At 39.4% G+C, this 15343-nt stretch overlaps 1 protein-coding gene across 1 annotated transcript in view; it reads right to left on the bottom strand.

The window, feature by feature from the left end:
* Window positions 1-15343, bottom strand: part of LOC149028411 (ion channel POLLUX-like protein, putative (DUF1012)) — a 104853-nt gene that overhangs the window by 75223 nt on the left and 14287 nt on the right. Inside the window, exon 3 of the mRNA XM_089136384.1 lies at window positions 11953-12119. Within this exon, the coding sequence (XP_088992510.1) occupies window positions 11953-12119 (167 nt within the window). The remainder of the gene's footprint in view (window positions 1-11952; window positions 12120-15343) is intronic.

Below are 15343 nucleotides of genomic sequence, written 5' to 3' on the forward strand. Positions count from 1 at the left end.
GTCCTAACCAGCCTCGAAACCTAGATTTTGATCTATGCTCTAAAGTACAGGCACTGGAGGATGAACAACCTCATAACCAGACCTCAAGTCCCATGTGGTTCAGTACTCTGGTCCAAGTTTTAAGACCAATATTTGGTCTTAAACTGAGCCTATGGTTCAGGCTTTGGGCCAGCCCATTTTAGTCTACCAGTGGGATTTCTTTTAAGGTGTACTTTTTTATTTTCTTTTCTTCAGGAGGCTGGATGGGTGTCTTTTAACTCTAGCCTTTTGTTATGTTCCTCTAGATAGTATCTGTTACAACCTCTTATCTTGAAAGCCCGAGCTGTTAAGGGCCACAACAACATATATCAGCACACAACAAACACCCTCCCCCGGTCCGAAAGAGAATCCCACATGCACCAACAAGTTGGAAACTAAAGAATCAACGATGAGAGAGAATTTGAAGATGAAGATGAAGAAGAAGAAAGAAGAGAAGACAATATGAGAAGGGTGTGGGAGGAGAAGAAAACACTAATAAGTGTGTCTCCATCTCATGCCTATTAGCATTATACATAAAGTTCTATAAACAACAGCTACCTCCCTAAGGAGGCCAGAAGTAAATAAGAAACGACAAAAAAATGTAGAATACAACTTAAGCTGTGTGACATATAACCTGAGAGTGCTTTTCTTTTCCACTTTAGCCCTTGCTATCTCTTACCTCTGTGCATCTCAGTTTTCTGTTCCGTGTTGTCAATTGGAAGTCATCATGTTGTTGACCAACTACTGTTAGCTTCTTTCCCAGTTTAAAATCAGGTTCTCCATTATAGTGCTGGTTTGCCAAACAATACCTTTGATGCAGAATTGAAGACATATTTATGAAATAAGAAGCCCATTGGGTCAGGCCCATCAAAGGCCTAAAGTTGTCACCTGAATCAGCCCATGGTTTTCATGGGCTAAGGCTGTTTTAGTGGGTTAAAGTTAGCCCACATATGTTGAACCTCATAGTCTATACCTAAGCCAAAGTCTAGTTTTTGGAAAGTCAATAAAAGGGGCTTTGGTTTGAAAATAAGAGAACTCATTGTCAAAGGAGTTCTCCTTTGTCAAGAGTTAGGTAGTAGTTGAGTTATTAATAGGTAGGTGGTGTTAGCTAGTGGTTGGATGTTGCCATTAATGTTTATGTCTCTTTAGAATGCTATATAAAGAGACTTGTGTAAGTGGTGAAGACACAACTTATGAATTAAAATCAAATTGCTTGCTAGCATTCCTCCTCTTTGCAGAACCCTTGTGTTTGATCAAAGTAGGTTGGTGATCGATCCAATCGATCCACCCTGCAGTGTGAAGCCCGGGTGTTACATATTCATTGTTATTGTCACTTTCTCCATTATAGTTCTGCTCCTATTTGAAGATCTATTCAGCCCATTATAATACCATTCTAGTTTCAGCCCTCTTTCCCATCTAAACTCTGTTTCACCTTAAGTCCATCAAATTTGAACTTGATTCCCTGTGAAAGGTCCTATTTGGCTACTGTTTTGATCAATCAAATACAATACTACATTAACCTTCCACTGATTAAAGTTATTGCTGGAAATTCACTGAAAATACTTGTGTACTGTTCAAAAAAGTCTTCCATCCATATTTCTATTTTCTGCATCTAGAGATTACTTATTGTCTCTGTCCTCTATGATTACTAAGTCTGTTCTATGTATAAGTTTCGACTTTCCACAATCTATTCATTGTTTTTAGCCGCCACTTTTCTGTAATGTGATTTTCTAATTTCAATTACATGTTTCAGTAACTCATTTATTTTTACAGATCTAACAATTGGATTAGCTTCAAATTTTCTTGAGATATCGAATCACCCCATATAGACCAATTGACCTATACTGAAACCAAATCTGATCCTTATTGGATTGGTTACTTGTTTCTCCAATGACCATAATTTATTATCTAGTTCTAGATATTTTGTTGTTTTACAAACCCCAGCCTTTGGGATGATTAGACAGCCATTTGCACCAAAGTTAGGGGTGCAAGTTTGGCCTGAGCCTGAACAAAACATGGGCTCAAGATTTTGGCCCTGAATTAGGCCAACAGCAGGCCTAGGATCATGCTAACCTTGATCCAAGCCTTGATTTTGAACCTAAGTCATCCTAATCCAATGACTCCACTTAGTTTATATTATTTTTTATTTCTTTTTCTGTTGTCATTTAGTAAAAATAAATTATTTATTTGTTACTTTTAATATGCTACAATAAAAACAAACTAAGTCATCTGTTACATCCTACGTTGTTATTAAATATATTTATGTAAATAATTGTTGACTTACTTAGAATCAAAATTCTAATCCAATTTATTTCGGGTGTTTTAGAATCAAAATTCTAATTAAACTAGGGTACATTTTAAAGGTCACAAATCATTACCTTAACCTACTGTATTTTATATTAACAAAAAAAAAAAGGGCATTCTACGATCAAAATTCCAATTAAACTATTCTAGGTGCATTTTAATGATCATTACACAAAACGAGTTTAAACTGTGAGTGTAAATATGTAAACTAGACTCATAATATAAATGATTATTGAAAATCAATTCAAGTCATTCATGCACCTAAGCACAATTTTTATAAATGGACAATCCGAATTTGGAACATTTAAGTAACATTTCTAAACAAAAAGTTCGTAAGAGAAATTTGAATGACATGATTTATAGATTAATTCCTTTTATATGACATTATGTGTTAAAAATATATTTTTAACTACATTAATTGTCCATAAAAGACGACGCCTTGGCCTCCAATGACGTGAAGTATCTAGTATTTATTGTATATATGTTTTATTAATTAATCAATCAAATGAACACGAAATCAACTTGCAAAGAGATTGACAAATAAATCATCACTGAATTATATTTTATTTTTGTAAGAATTTTATTTTTCAATCCGTAATTGGCCAAAATTATTGGTGTTATTCGAAAGACATCGATGTGGAGAATTATACTAACCTATGTTTTATAGTAAATATAATTTGTATTTCTACTTTCTTCTAGGTAAAAACTTTGAGTTTTCATTACCAAGGTATAATAGATACTTTACATCATTGGACCAATTTTTGTCTTTTAAAATGTATTATATTGGTAGGGACTACTTAGGGTGCTATTGATATTTTTGTTTCTTTTATGATGACATTAATATTAGAAGACAAATCACAAAGTGCCACTAATAATTTGTCTATATATATATATATATATATATATATATATATATATATATATATATATATATATATATATATATTATAAAGAAAACCCCCTTTTATACTCACTTTAATTTTAATGCCTATATATGTTGATTAGGCATATTTTAAAATTAGAATAACGAACAATATAAAACTCTAAACATTAGCATCAAATTGTATTTGTTAATTACTTAACTATACAATAAATTTATAATAGACCAATATTTTTATATATTAGACGGTTTAAATTGAACAACAGGTTAGATTCAAAATTAACAAGTTAGATTATGTATCTCAATTATACATATGATTCATATTTGATCAGGGCCAATTAGGGACAAGGACAAGGCCAATCAAGGATAGGGTCAAGGTCAAGGTCAAGGTCAAGGTCAGGGTCAAAGTCAATCTGGGATAGTGACAGGGGCCAGGGCAAATCAAGGACAGGGTCAGGACTAATCAGGGAGAGGGTCAAGGTCAAGGTTAAGGTCGCTCAAGGTCAATCAAGTATAGGGCAAGGACCAACCCATCTAGACCTGGCCCAATTAGGGACAATTAAGGCAGGAATAGGCTTGGCTTGGCTTGGCTCGTAGGGCTTAGGGTCAAGGATAAGAACTTTAGGTTTTGAATTAGGGTTAAGGCAGGAATGGGCTAAGTTAAAAAGATATAGGGCTGGGATTGAGATCTGAAAAACTGGCCTAGCCCATCCCTTTTGCAGCTCTAACTAAAGTCCACCCACCATAACAAGTACTAAAGACAAGAGCAACTCAGAATTCCTAAAAATCACCACACGGCAGAAAAATTCCCCACCAAACACGGACAAATTTCAACCGAAATGTGCGAAATTTTGGTTTCTGAAGAAGAAGGGGGAAAAAAGGAACACATACGAAACCTAGGTGGAATTAAAAAAAAAAATACTAGGTTTTTTACTGAAACAATCAAAATTTCGACCAAGATGGGTCAAAACTTGGTTTCATTCTAGGCCAGTTAGTTCTTTTAGTAAGACTACACCCTCTCAGTTGGCTTCCGCGAGGTTTCACCGACTGAGTTCCAACTTCCAACCCCAAACCCCTTTTTTGCTGGTTTGTTGTGCTTTCAACATCTTTTTCACCCTAAATCAGTAACTCGTTTGCCTTCAATCACACCATTTGCTCCTCCTTTGGGGATTTTGGAAGATTCTTGCAAGGTTTTCCCATTTTCTTATTTTGGCTTTGTTCATAGCTTGAATGACCTTGAATGGCAATGATGATGGCAGCAGTATGCAGTCTATGTACGAAAATGGTGAGGGAAGTGTATCATTTATGGACTCCACCTTTGGGGAATGGTGAGGGAGGTGTATCATTTATGGACTCCATCTTTGGAGTTCCATTTGAAGTAGTAATACCATCACAACCAGTTAGGTCAGTTCAGAGAGCAGGTGTCGTATGGAGTATCATCCCTTATGACACATTTGCCAAGATGAGATATCTATATTATGTTGATGATCCCACCTATAAAAAAAACAAGGAATCAGTTCCCAGACAACTTTAGGCACAACATGTTATTGAATGGTCCGAGAAATCCTAACTTATATCTGAGTGATATAATAAGCCTTAATTTTCTATTAGTAATATGGAAAGAAGAAAACAAATATCTCGATGTTGGATTATTACAATAAATTATAATAGATAATCCTATTCTACCCTTCTAAATAATACTACTGCATTACAACAGTCCCCCTCAAGTTGGTGCATAGATATTTATCGCCCAACTTGCTAACAATATTACTGAAGACTTTGGTACTTAAACTCTTTGTAAGCGCATCAGCCCTTTGATTGTCAGAGGTAACGAAGGAGATACAGATCAGCCTAGACTCGATCTTTTCCTTAATGAAGTGCCCGTCAACCTCCACATGTTTGGTCTTGTCATGTTGTAACGGATTATAAGTTATGTTAGACTGCTGACTTACTGTCCGATTACAGTTGTATAGGTGTCTTAGAATCTGGTCCAAGCTCTTAACGCAGTCCCTTCAGCCATACCACTTCGGAAGTATCTCGAGCAATTACTCTAAATTCAGTTTCAGCACTAGACCTAGTAACCACTGCCTATTTTTCACTCCTCCAAGTTACCAAGTTGCCTCCCACATAAGTATAGTAACTTGAGCTAGACCATCTATCATCAAGCAACCTTGCCCAATCCACATATGTGTATGCCTCAATCTTCAAGTATCCATGAGAGGATATCAGAATTCCGCTTCCTAGAGTAGCCTTTAAGTACCATAAGATTGGGTAGACTACATCCAGGTGTTAAGAGTAGGGATCATGCATATAATGACTCACAAGATTGACAACAAATGTAATGTCTAGACAAGGATAGGATAAGTAAATCAATTTCCCTACCAACTTATGATAGCTAGTCTTTTCTACTAGTCCTCCTCCATTTGCCTTTAAATGTAGATTGGGCCTCAACAGGAGTCCCTGCTGGCTTACACCCCAACATTCTGGTTTCAGACAATAGATCAATATTTTCTCAAAGAGAGAGAAACACCATTGGCTGAATATGCCAATTCCAAGCCTAGGAAGTATCTAAGTTTTCCCATATCCTTGATCTCAAATTCAGTCCCCAGGAAATTCTTCAAGGCTAAAATCTCTTCATCATTGCTTCCCAAAATAACAATGTCATCCACATACACTAGTAATACAGTCATATGGGAGTCCTCTTTCTAAATGAACAACGGGTGGTTAGCACTGCTATGTTTGTAGCCAATGGCCACCATGGCTTTATGGAATCTCCCAAACCAATCCCTTGGAGACTGCTTCAAACCATACGATGCTCTCTTTAACTTGCAAACTTCTCCCTGAGTCTCAGTAGTAGCACATCCAAGTGGTATATCCATATATAACTCTTCTTGGATCTCTCCGTGGAGAAAGGCATTTTTTACATCAAGTTGCTGCAAGGTCTATCTTGATTTACTACACACGAAAGAACTACTCGAACTATATTCATCTTAGCAACCAGGGCAAATGTCTACTAATAATTTATCTCGCAGGTCTGAGTAGAACCTATGGCTACCAATATTGCTTTGTATCTTTCCCTATTTTTATATGCCTTGTGTTTGATAACGAATACCCACTGGCACCCAACAGTCCACTTTCCTATAGGCAAAGTCACCATTTCCCACGTCTTATTATTTTCCAGAGCTCTCATTTCCTCATTCATTGCTTCCACCTAGTTTGAGTGAGTTAATGCCTCTGGCCATGTGTTAGGAACATAAATAGAGGATAAAGGGCAAATAAAATAGGTGTTGATATGAAAAAAAGTTAAGAGATTGGGTGTTTGGTGCATGTACGTGGTTGTTTCCTCAATACAATTGGTAGGTTAAAAGTGGGGTCAAGAGTTGGCTCAGAAAAAGACTCACCAGGAGTAGTTGCTTTGAGACTAGGAGCAGGAGCTTCCAATCTGCTAGGTACTGTAAGGGGATCGCCTCTTACTGATCACCATTGATATGTTTTCAGAGGTGATGTTAGAGTTGGTTGTTGCTCCCCCTACACATCACTATCCTGGTCTATCAGCTACTCCTGTTTGGTAACTCCATCTTCCAAGTGAGGTTCATCAGCAGGAATTCCAGGTGGAATATCTAAAGGAGGGACAATGACCAGAACCTCTTCACTACCACTCTCCCCGTGAAGAGGTGTAGGAGGGAAAAAAAGGAATTTGTTCCTGAAACATAATATCCATGGATACAAGCATACGATGAGAGGCAGGACAATAGTACTGATAGCCTTTCTAGATAGCAAAATGACTAAGGAAAATACATTGTAACCCACATGGATCAACTTACCATGGAGATGATGATTCTGGGCAAAAGCAACACACCCAAACACCTTAGAGGTACAGTAAAGGCTATTGTCCTTAAGAGGACCTCAAGGAGACAGCATTGTTGCAACACTTGGGATGGCATTCAATTTAAGATATAGGCTAAAGTGAGAATAGCATCCTCCAAAAACGTTTAGGGGCATTCATGGTAAACATTAGGGATCGTGCAACCTTACTAAGGTGTCTATTTTTGTGTTTGGCTACTCTATTTGGGTTGGAGTGACAACACAACTAGTCTGATGGATAATCCTATGGTCAACCAAATAAGAGGGGAATTCCTCACCCGAACACTTAATCCCATTATTACATAAAAATTTTATTGTAGCCCCAAATTGAGTAAGAACCATTTTGTGAAAAATTTTAAAACAAGAAAAAAAAATCACTGTTTTGATGAAGTAAATCCACGTGGTTCTACTACAAACAAAAGTCAATAAAGGTGATAAACCAACGATAACCAGAAATAAAAACAAAACAAGATGGGCCCCACACATCAAAATGAATAAAAGAAAAAGGAATATTGCTACAGTTATCTGAAATAGGGTAAACATGCCTAGTCTGCTTGACTAAAACGCAAGCATCACAAAGAAAATCATTTAAGTCACAACGTTTAACTAAATCTAGAAAAAGCTAAGATAAAACGGGACGGGAATGTGGCCTAAATGACAATGCCACTATAACAGAGTGAAAAGAGTAGGAAAAGAGGAACCTTAGACCGTAATGAATGTAGATGGAGACCCGTCTAACAGATATAGCCCCCTTGTTGTTTACCACTGCCAACCGTCCGCCCCGTTTATAGGTCTTGAAACACACAGTAGGAAGGGAAAAAAGTTGATTTGCAATCCATATCACGAGTAAGACTACTAATAGACAGAAGATTAGCAGAAAATTTAGGAACATATAAAAGAGAGGATAACTTTAAGGAAAGAGAACAGGTAAATAGGTAATGGAAACCTTTTCTACAGAAAGGGGAAAGAGATCCATCAGCAATATGAACATTAAGATTTAGCAGAAAATTTAGGAACATGCAAAATAGAGGATTACTTTAGGGAAGCAGAACAGATGATGGCAGCCTTTCCAAAGACAGCAATAGGAACACTATGATTTAACGGAACAGAGGAACACGTATTAAACAAATTAGAAGACCCAGTAATATGATCAGTTGCCCCAGTCAATTATCCAGGAGGAATAGCTTGAGGTGACACTGTGACAACTGAGGGTACCTATGGTGGGATTTTTGTTAAAGAGGAAACCATGGAAAAAGGGACACTCACACTAGTAGTTAGCATAGAAGAAGAGACTTCATGTATGATCATCAACTGACGAAGGTGCTAGACCTCGTCTAAGGAAAAGGGAGTTGGACAACTTAGTTCTTCAAGATTGTCTTGATGGCCAGATGCTTGATTTCCACTTTGATTGCCATTCCGTCCACCTCCAACTCCAAGTGAATTGGTTAGGCGACCATGCAACTTCCACCAATTGACCTTGGTGTGACGTTCCCAACTACAATAATCACATTTAACTAGTGTACGAGAAGAAGCATCACCAATATGGTTTTGGTTATCTACTGTACCAACCACCAATGCTAATCTTTCTAGCATCTAAGCGTGCACCATTGTTGCCCAATGGCTATCTTCAGTGTCACCCATAGCATAAGCTTGCTCCAAGGATAGAAAAGGCTCTTGTGAGAGGATTTGAGCTCGTATCTAATCATACTCAATACTCAGTCAGCCAAGAAATCATACACTTGTTTATCTTCCCACTTCTGATTGGCAGCCAAATCAGCAGCCTAGGTTGGAGTAAAAAGCCCGGAGAAGTCAAGCATTTGATAGTGTCCACAAATAGTATTATATACAAAGTGAGTTCCTTCTGTTACAGTTGATGGATTGTGCGCCGGAGCTCAAAACACTCTGCATCATTTCCCACCTTTGAATAGGCTTTCTTGACAACTTTCCAAATTGTGGCAGCATCAGGAAGAAGAAGATAGCTTTTTGCAATATTTGGTTCAATAGAATTAAGAAGGAACCCCATAACCAAGCATTCGTCAATCTCCCACTTGTCTTTTGTTGTATAGAGGGTGGCTTAACAGAAGTACCATGAAAATAACCTGTAAGACCACAAGCACCAACCGCAAGAGAAATGGATCAAGACCATCGGAGGTAATTAGTCCCCTCAAGTTTGACAATGTTCATCTGAAATAGAGAGAAATCATGTCCCCATGAAACTGGAGTTTTCTCCATTTCAGACTTACCAGAAAGGCAGAGGTTACTGAATTGGAAGCCATAGCACAGAATTAACAGAAAACCAATCCAAAAAATAGATCACAGCATCAATAAGTAAAAAGAAACGATTGGTAAGAGAAAAAATACACACCACCAAGGGAGAAGAGCCATAAAAGGGTGATGGTGACTAAAAAAGGTTTTAGAAGGTAAAAAATAGGTGGCCAATGACCCTAGGAGTCCTTGCAAGAAATGGTGAGTGGCCTCGAGCCTGCCGCCTGATTGGCGGAAGGCTAAAGGTGGCTGTCGACAGCCTAAAGACCTCACAAGAGGGAGGCGATATCTCTAGGGCTATTGCAGGGTTGTAGGGAGCTCGGGGTGACACCCCTAAAAGCCTCACAATAGGGAGGCGACGGATCTAGGGCTATCGCAAGGGTTAAAGGAGGTTATTAGACGGTGGTGACATCCCTAGAAACCCCGCAGGGGAGAGGCAAGACCCCTAAGAGCTATTGTAGGAATGATGGGAGGCCAGCGATGGTTCTAGGAAGGGCAATGGGCTTTCTGGAGAGGAAAGGGGGGAGAGAGGGCAGAAGGGAAGAGAGATGGCAGCAATGCTTAGGGTATTTCTTTTCTTAGGATTTCTCAGTTCTAAAGATCACATCTGCAGCTCTAATACCATGTCGAATGGTCCGGGTCCCAACCTATTTTTGAGTGACATAGCAGGCCTTTATTTATATTAGTAATATGGAAAGAAGAAAACATATATTCCCGAAGTGGTATTATTTAAATAAGTCATCCTAACAAACAATTCTACCCTTCTAAATAATACTACAGCATTACAACACATGCCATGGGCAGCTTTCATCTAGTATTCAATACTACTATAGACAGGGGATGGATCTACCGATTCTACCCAAGCACTCAATTTGGAACTGAAGCCTGGAGCTTTATTTTCGGTCATTGTATTTTGTTATAAATGTAATTTTCTATCAAACAATTCATGCATGCAACCTAGTTTGTTCAATTCTATAAAGTTTGTATTTCTCGAAACCTCTCATGTGTCAATATACTTGAATGATAACTTGTCAGTGCCTTTTTTAACAAGATACTAGTTCCATTGTATTCACTGTGCTTTAAATAGGTAGTAAGGCAAGAAATCAGGTGAAAAAACCATCACAAAAGGGCCAAAACCTGCTATTGAAACTTGGAACAAAATGTACCAAGTTTCGGCCAAATGTTATATCTCAGTTTTTGGCCTAGTCGAAACCAGCCTCATAACTGAGATTCTGATCCTTGCCACCAACCGAACTCCTCGACAGAGAACCAGACTATTTATAGACCTTTTCCTCCAACTTAAAAACAATACAATTGCCTGGGTGCAAATTAAAATTTAAGGATCGTCCTAGCAAATAAAATAAATTTTGAATTATTTGCTAATCAATAATCACATAAAACAGCATTAAGATCTTTGATATTCATGTAGGGATTATTGACATTGGTTGCTCAAGTAAATTTGCTCCTTTAGTCTGTAAAAAAAATAAAATTAAAATTAAGTGAGAAGAGAAGTCTATATAAGGTTTGAGGAATGTCCATACATACAACACAAGTATCTCTCAGATGGTCTCATGGATCAAGAGTAAGTATCAGATAGGTAACGTAGTTTGAGATGATTAACCCTAATTGATAACAGGAAGAGACAATTTGAAGTGGATTGATGACAATAGACATGCATTTCAGCAGCCTAGATCAAGGCTCACAACAATCCCTATGCATTTCATTCAGGTCAGGCCAATTACAGTGTGGATAAGAATACTGAGTATATAAGATATCAGTTATGATTCACTCAATCCTTGAAATCAATGTCTCCTGAAAAAGTATCAGTCATCTTAGTAACTTTTTATGGTTCCATATTCTGTCATTTTTTATTTGTTCCTATTTCCTCAAGGGATTTGGTGGTTAAGGAAACATGGACTTGCGTCAACAATAACTTGCCATCCGTCCCACTTTCAGCAGTAAGGGGCCAACAACAAAATAAAACATAGCATGCATCAAAATACAGCATTATTAGATCTTTTAACTATCTGATCTCTGCATCGTTTGATGATTTCAAGCAGCTAGAAGGTTGACTCTATATAAACTTTATTCATATTTCCTAGGTACAAAACATATTATACAGTTCTTTTTAGTTTTTTAGTTATTAATTGTTAATTTCAGATTCTCCATTCTGGAAGTCATAAACTCATAATAAAGTACTTACTTCCCATCCCCCTCCTTTTGTTCAGTAGTTCAAGGTCTACAATATATTACCTTCGTCAATGAACTTAGACAGATTGGTATTTCAAGTAATCAACCTTATGAGACAGATGAAAACTTCTATTTACAAGCAAACCATTAAATAATGCTCCAGTTTCTTGAACTATATGTTGAATAATTAAAAAAGATCACTGATGCAGTTAAAAAATTATATAATTTAATAAATTTGCATGAAAAACTAGTGTACAAGCCGAAAGAGTATATCAGACCCAAAAAAAAAACTGACAAAGTATATAATAAAAAGTCTGCATAATCTCTTTGAATGGTAAAATTAAAATTAAAAAAAAAAAAAAAAAAAAAAAAAAAAAAACCAACTCATGTTCTTGTATGTGAAAGCATTACGCCTAATTAGATATCCATACAGGATGCCTCAATTCAGGATTCCTGTTTGCTGCAAGTGTCCGTCCTTTCCTCTCCCTTTGTATACTACCTTCCAGGTCCTTTTTAGAGAAACTGGAAACCGAAGAAGTTGATGATGTAGGCGTTCCTAACTTAGTCCATATTCTTTGAGAACGGGACTCCTGTTTCCCTGGAAAAAATTATCCATTCAATAAAAAATGATTCGGAAGAATAAAAGAAAAAGTCATAACTTATCCCCTTGCAATTGAAAAGCCTAGGGAAGCGATAAATGCCAACAGAGAAGGGGGGGGAAAGAAAAGAGGAACACTAGAGAAAGCAGGGTCATAGGGAAGCATTATAAGGGAGCTGTTTGAAAACAAGGCAGCCAGATAGGGTGTCTATGTCAACTCAGAAGCTAGAAACCACAACTTCTTAGATAACCAATGACGGTTATCAAGGCATTGCCGTTCAACAGGATTTATAGGGGTCTACGCAGCTGCCACCTTTTACAGAGTACCTTGCACTGGTTCAATTGGTGTCAAACTAGGTTCTGGCATTAACTTATGCCAAATATCATTTAAGTGAATGTTTCTATATGTTGTTGCATTTACACAAGATATTAATTTAAGTAAATGTTTTTATATGTTATTACATGGGATTTTGGTTTCAAGATCAAGGTATTAGGTATTCCTCAGGTAGCCTAGTTGAGAGTCGAAACTTGAGGATGTCCCTGATTCCCCCCTCTGGTGAGAATGTCCAGCAACTCTCCTCCCTATCTCCCCCCCCCCACCCTGTTCACTGTCCCTCCCTCCCCTCCCCTCCCCTCCCCGAGCCTGCCATTCCCAACTGATAACCTCTCCCCTAACTCCACCAATTGTATCTCAGCCACCTCTGTTCCTATTTCAACCACCCCTGCTCCATGGAACACTCTTTTCCCCCCTGCCAACTCCTCTACTTTAGACTGCAACCTCTCATTCTTTCCCCCCTCTACTGATGACCCCATTCCCTTGGTTCGCTGCCCCTCTTCCGCTACTAAGTCCTACACCCACTGGCAACTAGCTGTTCTTGGCCAATTCCTTGGTCTCTGGCCCCCCTGGTATCATCAAGAGTTCTCTCTCCAAGCAATGGAAAGCTCAGGGTTCTTTGGAAAATTACCTGTTAGATTCTGGGATCTTCCTATTCAAGTTTGCCTCTTCTGCGATTAAATGTAAAGCTCTTGAAGGTGCTCCCTGGTTAGTTGGTAGATTCCCTATCTTTCTCAAATCATGGGAGCCCTCCACACCTCTTCGTCGAACTAATTTTGGCTCTCTACCTCTTTGGATCAACTTTCCTGGTCTTCCACTGGAATTCTGGAATCGTGAATGCCACAGCCATATAGGCTCTGCTGTCAGTCATCCCCTTCGAACTGATCTGAAGACTCTCACTTTGGGACGCCTCTCCTACGCACGCCTCTGTGTGGAAAATCTCTACATCAAAACCACTTCCTCCTTGCATCTGTATTGAAATAATAAGGGTCTTCGCTACAACCAAATTATTGCATATGACTGGGTTCCTGATCGATGTGATTCATGCTCAAGTTTTGGTCATGTCTCCAAAGCATGCAACAAATCTCTAGCTCCTCAAGATCTGCCATCACTGTCGCTGTCGAGCCCTCCTCTCCATCACTGCTGCCTGCAAATCACTGCCACAACGATCCTTCCTCTTCATCGCTACTACCTGCAAGTCACTAACGCAACACCTATATGCCTGCTAGTCATCTACAGCAAATCCATTCTCAGTTCTTCAATTCTGAGAACCCTAAGATGAATGACACTCCCTCCAATCATGTCCTTATACCTCTCCCGGACAGATTACAGTCAATATTGAGAACCTGGCTCCTCCTCCGGCAAAGTTCCCACCGGCCAAAACTTACCGGCGCAAGAAGAAGAAGAAGAAAGGTCGTACCTCTTTTGATCCTGTCACCATCTCCTGCATCTCGGAAAGCTGCTGCAACTGCCTCGACTGCTCCTTCAACTGACGCAGTCACAGAAAAAGTTCTCCCCAAAGGTGCCTCCTCTGATGGCTCCAAAGGTACGCTTTCCAGATTTTGGTCGCCGAACGAAAATGAGCTTCTGATCGCAAGATCCCCATGATTTTTTCCTTTCCCATGCTCAACCCCCTGTTGCCGAGACCACTGCTAGTCTGCAACATACCAAAAATCCCATCCCTCTAACCCTACTTTATCCCCTTCTCCTTCCTTAAAGAATACGGTATCTATGAAGCCTATCCCATCAAACCATCCCCCATCTCCTTTTGTCCTAAAAGTTGGGCCCACCGACATCGTTCCCTCAAAATCACAAAAGCATCCCTGCACCCTTTCCACATTGCCAATGAATCCCTCCTCTGGGCCTGGACCTCATTATCCCATGTGCCCACTTGGGCATGCCTTCCCTTTAGGCCCATTTACGCACCCATTAAACCATATTAACCCAACCCACTCTAGTTCTTTGAATCTTTCCCTCACCCATACCATCCCGCCCGAGTCCAAATACCACACCAGTCCAAACCATTTCCCTTCAAGCATCCCATCTCCGAATGATGGAATTTCTTCAAGACTGTCCACTAAACCCCTATCCCCAAGCTCAGGATCCACTACAGACCCCAGCATCTTTGAAACCCCATCCCCTTAGAATCCTCCATGCATGAGTCTCCCCCTCACCCCATTATTGATGAAAATTTGATTAATTTAGCTTTCCATGATGCAACCCCTTGCAGCTCCTCTGCTGCCCCCACCTCGAGTTATTTTAGTGACTGATATTTTAATTTGGAATGTCAGCGGTCTCAACTCCCTTGCAAAACAAGCCAAAGTCAAAAATACTCTCCGCACTTCAAAAGCCTCCTTTTGTGCCCTCCTCGAGACCCATGTTTAGAGTAATAATGCCCATCGAATTGCCCGATCGATCGCCCCCTCTTGGTCCTTTTTCTCCAATTCCAACCTCTCTCCAAATGGTCGTATTTGGATCCTCTGGGACCCATCCAAATTCCATGCCACTCTCTTATCTTCTTCTCCCCCATTCATGCACCTTAGCCTCTCCCCGCCCACGGACCCCCCCTTTTTCCCTTCCCATCATTTACAGCTTTAACCATGCTTCGAACCGTGCCCCTCTTTGGGACGATATTTGTTCCATCTCCTCTTCTACTGTCGAGCTCCCCTGGGGCATTGGTGGTGACTTCAATTCTGTTAGTTTCTCGCATGAGAGAGTAGCCGAGTTCCAGACCCGATGGCTATCAAAGCTTTCAACTCTTGTATTGATGATGCGGGCCTCTTCGACCTTCATTGGTTTGGCCATCTCCTTCCTTGGCAAAATCGTAGGATTGGCGATGCCCGTATTGCTTCTTGGCAAATGACTCCTGGCTTGCCCGCTTGCCCGCTTC

The sequence above is a fragment of the Hakea prostrata genome, chromosome 1, assembly GCF_041222555.1.
Source record: "Hakea prostrata isolate BN-2017 chromosome 1, UWA_Hpros_2, whole genome shotgun sequence".
NCBI lineage: Eukaryota > Viridiplantae > Streptophyta > Magnoliopsida > Proteales > Proteaceae > Hakea > Hakea prostrata.